We start from the raw sequence: 8,137 nt of genomic DNA, 5'->3' as shown, positions 1-8,137 counted from the left end.
GCTACTATCGGGGACCAATATTAGGGTACCCGAAGAGGAGGAGCTAATGACCATCAACATTGATTCATCCGTGTGATCAAGAGCATGACTACGCCTCTTGCCAGGCTCCGCCTCGTCTGGCAACCGAGGCCATGGGCCCTGCCTCATCTGACCCCCGAAGGATGGCTCCACCTCGGTGGGTGCTGCGGCCCCAAGTTCCACCTCTCCCGACCCTCGAGGGTTGGCTCTGCCTCGGTTGACTCCCGACGTCTGAAGGCTGGCTCCGCCTCACGCCGGCGTCTGAAGCATAGATCCTTACGAAAGCTCACGACAACCACTACGGTCTAGAAGGTGTGACCCATGGTTAACCTTCTGGAATCGTATAGGGAGCGGTCACATCTCAGCACGACCCGTCCTCGCGACATGTCATTCCAGGGAACTCACTTCGCCCACAGTGACGGACGCGTGGTCACTGTGCTGCCTACTCTCTGTATGGCCGCTGATCAGCACGCTGGTTCACCGCGCCGCCCGCCGGGGTGGAGTGGGACGTGATGACCCGCTGACAATACCAGGGCATGGCATTGTCAGCGGATAGGCGCCCGACGTGGCCCTGTCATGGTCAGTAGACAGGCGCGGGGCGTGGGGCTGTCCCTGTCACCGCCTGCCATGTCAGTGGAGCCCGCACGGAGGAAAAGGAAGACCCAACGATCCTAAAGGACTTTCCTGGCCTCTAATTTTCCTCTTTTCTTCCATCTTGTAACCCGTGCTCTTTCTTGGCCTATAAAAGGGAAAGCAGTGCACCCCACTAAGGGGCATCGATTCACGACATCGCACATCACACCTCATCACGGCAGAACCACTAGCATTGAACCTCGAACACATAGCTGAGCAGTGACCGAGCTCTCAGCACCCATTCGATCATTCCCTCAGAGACTTGGGACATGTCCCTCTCTCGTCCGTTTATAACCCCTACTACGAACTTTTCAGTGCTAATAACACGAGCAATAGCCACGAACTGGACGTAGGGACATTCTGCTCGAACCAGTATAAACCTTGTGTTTTTTTAGCACACCATCCGAGCCAGACGCGTAATAATACAAATTGACTCGCTGGTGTTTACTCAAAACACCGACACTAGTTATGCGATGCTTGTCTTCTATTTATCTATAAACATGTTTTTAACTACTTGGTACTACTTTTCACTCAAGTGTCTCACGTTCTCTTTCTTATTTCTCTTTTACATCCACTTGTTATCTGAATCTACCCGTGTATAGCTAGTGTTTAGGCTTATGTGCCTAGTTTGTTGCTTGTATAAGAATCAAAGTTTTTCTCTCTATTCTTCCTTCCTTCTTTTGTATGGGCAAAATACTCATTTACTTAGCTATAAACTGTTGCAGTACATGCTCTAGGAAGAAATTGCCTATAGGGATTTATCTGTAGGATAAATATAAATAAATTGGACACTCGTAGTCTCACCAATTATTGGACAGTTTCTTGTGCTCTGCAGCGGGGCCCACAAGGAAGTCGATGGGCCTTTCAATTTCACCACTTCAGGCAGTGGAGCCCAACTTCCAACGAGCGGCGCCCCGATGTCATAGCATGACAGGTGGGCGCCACACATGGACCCACGGACCCATTCACATGCGCGGCGAAAAGAACAGGGGCGGCTTGTCGTTGCCGAGACAGGCAAAGTCAAACAGCCCCAATGCATACACTGTCCGTGGGCCCCCAAAACGACAGTCCTTGTTCTCCACGTCATCGCCGCACGCGCCAGTCTCGCCCACCTCATCGCTGGCTTCTAGGAGTCCACGCGTTCCCACGCTGCCACTCCGGGCCCACTTGTCATTATCACGTCACGACACCCAGCATTCAGTCCCCACCCACCCCTCCCCTCCCCAGAGGCCCAAAACCAAGGGCTTGTTTAGATCATCTCTAAATTCTAAGTTTTTTTATTTTTTTTTCGTCACATCAATTTTTGAACGCATATATGAAGCATTAAATATAGGTAAAAAAATAACTAATTGCACAGTTTGGTTGTAAATCACGAGACGAATCTTTTAAGCCTAATTAGTCCATGATCAAATAAAATTTATCAAATACAAACAAAACATGCTACAATGTTCAGATTGCAAAAATTTGCAATCTAAACAGGGAACCAAACCCGAGGCTGCAGAGCGCAGCATCCACAAACACCTAAACCCCTCGCCGTCGGCCGCTCCGGTTCCGCCGGCGATGTCGCCGTCGCCGCCACGCCGGCCGCAGCGCCGCGCGGCGTCGACGCGCCCGGCGTGTTACGACGAGTCCCTCCACGACGCGGAGCTGCAGGCCTTACTCGGCGACGCCGCGTCGCGCCGCGTGCGGCGGCTGCGCCGGCTGTCCGCGGAGGAGCGGCAGCGGGAGACGGAGACGGAGGCGCTCATCGCGCTCTCCCTGGGTTTCCCCATCGACGAGCTGCTCCCGGAGGAGCGGCCCCTCCTCCCGGCCCACATCGCCGACGCGCCCAACGACTACATCGTCGTCCGCAACCACATCCTCGCGTCCTGGCGCGCCGACCCGGGCGCGCCGCTGCCGCTCGCGCGCGTCCTCGAGACCGTCGCCGCCTCCTACGACCGCCTCGTCGCCACGGCTCACGGGTACCTCGCCCGCGAGGGCCACATCAACTTAGGCGTCTCCGCCGCCTTCCCCGCCGCGCCGCCCCCGGACGCCGCCACCCAGGGCGCCGCTGCCGTCCTCGTCGTCGGCGCGGGGCTCGCGGGTCTCGCCGCCGCGCGCCAGCTCCTCCGCTTCGGTCTCCGGGTGCTCGTCCTCGAGGGCCGCGCGCGCCCCGGCGGCCGCGTCTACACGGCCCGGCTAGGTGAGGACAAGGCCGCCGTCGAGCTCGGCGGCAGCGTTATCACCGGTATCCACGCCAACCCGCTCGGCGTGCTCGCGCGGCAGCTTGGTCTTCCGCTGCACAAGGTGAGGGACCGCTGCCCACTCTACTATCCCGACGGCCGGACAGTGGAGACACGTCTGGATAGGAGCATCGATCTGGTGTTCAACACGCTTCTCGACCATGCTACCAGGCTCCGGGAGTCTCTCAATGAGGCTGCGGAGAGGATCTCGCTGGGGGAAGCTATAGAGAAGCTCAGGAGGCTCTACCACGTGGCCAGGACAGATGATGAGCGGATGGTTTTGGATTGGCATTTTGCAAATCTGGAGTTCTCAAATGCTGGTTGCCTATCGGAGCTTTCACTCGCGTACTGGGATCAGGATGATCCTTATGAGATGGGGGGAGACCATTGTTTCTTAGCCGGAGGCAATTTCCGGCTCATACATGCATTGTGTGATGGGGTACCGGTACTCTATGAGAAGAAGGTGTCGCGGATAGAGCATGGAGTGGATGGGGTTAGTGTCACAGTTGAAGAAGGGCAGATTTTCCAGGCTGACATGGTGCTCTGCACCGTGCCCCTTGGGGTGCTCAAGAGTGGGAGCATCATATTTGACCCAGAGTTGCCTGAGGAGAAGCTTGGGGCAATACAGAGGTTGGGATTTGGGTTGTTGAACAAGGTAGCCATGGTGTTTCCCCATGTGTTTTGGGATGAGGATATTGACACATTTGGGTGTTTGAATAAGGAGAGCAGCAAGCGTGGGGAGTTCTTTCTCTTCTACAGCTACCACACTGTCTCTGGTGGAGCTGTTCTGATCGCACTTGTGGCAGGAGAGGCTGCTTTGGAATTTGAAAAGGTTGATCCTGTTGTTTCACTTCATCGAGTACTTGGCATTCTAAAAAGTAAAATCTAGAACAAACAGTCCTGTGTATTTTGGTCAGTTTAATCACATTTTAAAATTTAATAGGGACTCCAAGAATTACAAAAATGGAAACAAATTGTTTCCAATACATTAACTAAATGCCATCTGCCTGCTTTGCTTGGTGCATTACAAGTAAAAGTGCATTGGGATTTATAAGATGAGTGCATACTTTGCATTAGTGTGGATAACTTAATGATTAATAATAAGTGGAAGTGACTAAACAATGTATCTTATAATGTCATATGCTCACTGGATGGCTGAACAGAGTATACTTGTCTCTCACTCCATATTTAATTGAAGCACCATTTACTGGTTTATGATTTATGGTTAGAATTACTGAATTGTTCACACCATAAACTATACAGTCCACACTCCATAGTTATTATTGTGGCACTTCAGCTGATTTAAGTTGAGATTCCTTATGAATGAATTAGTTTTTGTGTTTACTGAACCATTTATCCATATTAATTTTGGCATATTTTAACATTTCCTAAACAGGCCCTAATGGATAATTATCATAATGCCAGTTTAGATGAATGAACTAGCATTTGATGCATTTGCATTACGCTGTAAACTTTTCTGCTTATGATTATGCATATACAACGGAGCTATTAGTACAAAGAAAAATAGGCTCAGCGGAGTTTTGAGTTTTGACTATGGGATTGGCAGAGCAAAGTCATCAATGATCTTCTAAGCATGTGCATATATTTTTTTGGGTCAACCACTCTTTATGATTGCCTCCCTTAACAAACTTTATTTTTTTGGTGCAACAAGACTAGCTGAAAGTTTTAGTGGGTCTGTACTCTAACTTGTAATCTACAAATTAATCTACATGCCTCCCTTAACAAACTTGTGAAACACCACTAGTATTAAGATCCTTGTTATGCATATGAATTGTTATTTACCCTTTTAGTTATGTACTTGTATAATATAAAATGTGTATTACAAATGGCTGCTTTGATAAAATGCTAGAGAGAAAAACGGAGATAAATTATACTAAAGTGTCGTTCAGGAATTAATTGCAGTAGCTACCTTTATAGATGAGACACATGGGGAGGTCGAACATAGATAATTCTTTTGGAGTGTGAGTATAAACTTTGAGCAGAGAAATATGTGAAAACATAAGGAAGATAGCATTATTGTATATTACCTTGAATAATGTTCGATGGATGATTTGATTATAAAGATCACAAAAGGAATGTATCAACAAGATGATTGCATTGTACATCTCGTCTGTAAGTCCAAGGACATAAAGTTCAAGAATAAGCACATATGTATTATTTATGATATTTTCTTTCATTAACCATTATGATAAACAACTGACTAACATATTACTCTTGTTATATTTAGGTATTTATGGCCCAAAAGGTGTTACTGTTCCTGATCCTGTTCAATCAGTTTGCACGAGATGGGGTAGTGATCCTTTTTGCTCAGGTTCATACTCACACATCAGAGTTGGGTCTTCTGGTGCTGACTACGACATTCTTGCTGAGAGTGTGAATGACCGACTCTTCTTCGCTGGAGAAGCTAGGAATCGCGCATACCCTGCAACCATGCATGGGGCCTTATTGAGCGGGTTAAGAGAAGCTTCCAAAATTCGTCGTGCCTCAGAGAACTTAGTGAATTCTGACCAGAAGAAGAATTCATTGCCTAAAAGCCCCAAACCACCCAATGGTGCCCTTTTAGATCTGTTCTTGGAGCCAGACCTAGCATTCGGGAGATTCTCTTTCGTGTTCTCCTCACTGACACCTGATGATCCAGAGGCTCCAGGGTTCCTTCGGTTTTCACTTGACAAGCATTTGCCTCTGCAGCCCAATAATCCGGAGTTAAATGGGGATCGAAAGGACTACAGCTCTGCATCCGGGGCCTTCCATTTGTATGCCACTGTCTCTCGAGAGCAGGCAGATCGGCTACAGAAGTCAAGCGAAGATGATAAGACTAGGCTAGGAGTGTTGTGCAAGGATCTTGGTGTAAAGCTAATGGGTTATGATAGTACATGCTATGATTTCGAGCATCCTGAGTGCACGGAAAGCCAGGAAACTGCTGCAGCAGCCCAATAATCGTGACCATACTTCTTTATCCCCCACACCGCTGGCTTGATCAACAATGATATTTCCCCCGAATTTGTGCAACCACTGCTGATGGTAGGCTGACCTGACCGAGAAGAGCTCATTACAGTTATGATGCCAGGCCACACTAGATCCTCTCTCCCAGGGGCAAGAGGAATTTGTAAGATTCTGTGCACATCAACCGGCCAAAAGAGGGATTTGGTCTATGATAGTTAGTCTATTAGTAGTTTTGTTTGGATTCACTAGAACTAATTTTAGCTACTAACTGTTAGCACAAGTGGATCCGAATAGGCCTGTAGCATTTGGTTTTAAGAACAAAATCAGATACACATCATATGTGAGCACATGAAGTCAAATATCACATATAGTTACAAATAAGGGTAATATCGAAATACAGTGCTCAATATATAACATACTTAGTATAAAGGATATAACCTTAGACAACAAACAACGGAAAAATAACTTCGATCTTCGGGTGAAGACTTCAATTCCACATGGTTGATCACAAGCTTAATTTCTTCAAACTTTAGCAATCTGGTACCCATCCGGGATTTTTATCCAAATAATTGAAAAAAAGCAAGCGTAAGTACATGTCGTACTCAACAAATATATCATGGGGTTCATAAGGCCCAAAAGGCTGACACTGGTTTAACTGCGATTAACTTTTAATGAGTCACAATTTTAGCAATTGGGTGGCAACAAGTTTATCCACAAGCCCATATAAACACATGATCAGGTAAATATGAATAACGAATAGTATTTACAGTAATTATTAGTGAGCATCTTCATCATCAGTATCATTAGTGTTCATCATCATTACCATTAATGATCATCTATTCCGTAAGGGTTACAAGGCCACTCGTGACCATTAGGTGGGAGCGGAGCAGTGCCGGCTCGGTATTTAAGAGGCTAGCGACCGTGGGGCGCACGCTACGACGCGTGAACGGGGTGGAGACGGACTCTCGGCGGCGGAAGAAAGGAAAGGGGAGGGAGGAGTCGTCCCGAGCTAGGAGACGACGCCTGACAGACAGGGACCCATGTGTCAGGGAGAGAGAAGGTGGGGCTAGCAGTCAGAGAGAGAGGGAGGAAAGGGGAGAGGGCGCTGCCATCGGCTGTGGCTTTGGCTCTGCTGGGCTGCGACCTTTGGGCCTTACGGAGCTGAGCGGGCTGGCGTAGTGGAGAAAGGGAGAGATGGGCCGTAGGCAAGAGAGGGAGAGGGAGAGTTTTCCTCTTCTTATTTCAAAAACCAATTTCAAATATGAACTAAATCGAGTTCGAATATGGTTTAAAATACACTTTTCAATTCAAATAAAAAATGAGCAATTTTGGTAAGTTTTTCAAAAATAAATTTTACAACTTTTTTAAATTCTTTTATATTCAAAATTTCTTTTCTTTTATTTCAAAGTCATTTTCAAACTCATTTTCAAAAGCAATTTAAACCATTTTGAATCTTGATTCAAACCACTCAAGCTATAAATCAAATGCACCGACATGTATGCACAACCAATGTCACACCCGATTTTAAGGATAAAATGAGATGCATAATCTTATGTGCGTCCAGTGATCAGCCACACACATAAGCCGACAAATTATCAATAGTATCATCACAAGTGTTTATTACATCACGAATAATAAGACAGAGTTATCACATAAATGTAGTGGATGTAAGAAAAGATCTCTCGCGGAAGCTCCATTTCACAGGGACGTCGACTGGTTGACCACAAGTCTAGAAGTCCTCAGGAAAATCATCATACCCATAGCCATCTGTTACCCATTCGGGATTTTTATCCAAATAATAAAAATAAACAAGCGTAAGCATATGTTGTACTCAACAAGTGTAACATGGGGTTCATGAGGCTCAAAAGGCTTGACACAGGTTTAACAACATTCAGCTTTTAGTTGTCACAATTTTAGCTTAAGAGTAGCAACAAATTATTTTAATTCCCAAATGCAGAACATGTGGCAGAACCTCCTAAGAAATCGGGCCCACGTGCACCTATCGTTGTCTTAACAGACCTTGGATAGCGTACACGAGTTCCCAACAACTCAACAGGTCTGTCGGGTGTCCTCGGGAAACCCGAATCATACACGATTCTCTTTTCAAACAGGATCCCAATCATAGACATTGCAGATTACAACAATTTATTCAAATATATACATCAGAGTAAAAGGTAGCAGAAGTCTTAAGATAACATAGTTTATAAACCAGTTGTTTTCAAACTTACAATACCATAAGTGTCATACAACCATAGTAGCGGGATAATATTATATTAACTTTATTTATCATACAAACTAGT

General features: G+C 46.6%; 1 protein-coding gene across 1 annotated transcript; it reads left to right on the top strand.

The window, feature by feature from the left end:
- The first annotated feature begins 2,146 nt into the window (after nt 1–2,146).
- LOC136472345 (lysine-specific histone demethylase 1 homolog 2-like) lies at nt 2,147–6,158 on the top strand. The gene is made up of 2 exons (XM_066470059.1): nt 2,147–3,751; nt 5,122–6,158. The coding sequence occupies exons 1-2, from the start codon at nt 2,212–2,214 to the stop codon at nt 5,829–5,831; spliced, it is 2,250 nt and encodes a 749-aa protein (XP_066326156.1). The 5' UTR covers nt 2,147–2,211; the 3' UTR covers nt 5,832–6,158.
- Nucleotides 6,159–8,137: the final 1,979 nt, after the last annotated feature.

The sequence above is a fragment of the Miscanthus floridulus genome, chromosome 8 (genome assembly GCF_019320115.1).
Source record: "Miscanthus floridulus cultivar M001 chromosome 8, ASM1932011v1, whole genome shotgun sequence".
Lineage (NCBI taxonomy): Eukaryota > Viridiplantae > Streptophyta > Magnoliopsida > Poales > Poaceae > Miscanthus > Miscanthus floridulus.
Note: the sequence above shows the minus strand (reverse complement) of the source record. Positions and strands in the feature narration are given on the sequence as shown.

What these genes read in the sequence shown, in the direction of transcription:
- LOC136472345 (XM_066470059.1), top strand. Translation starts at nt 2,212, where the DNA reads ATGTCGCCGTCGCCGCCACGCCGGCCGCAGCGCCGCGCGGCGTCGACG. An exon ending in AGTACTTGGCATTCTAAAAA is followed by an intron (nt 3,752 to 5,121) that starts GTAAAATCTAGA and finishes TGTTATATTTAG; the next exon opens with GTATTTATGGCCCAAAAGGT.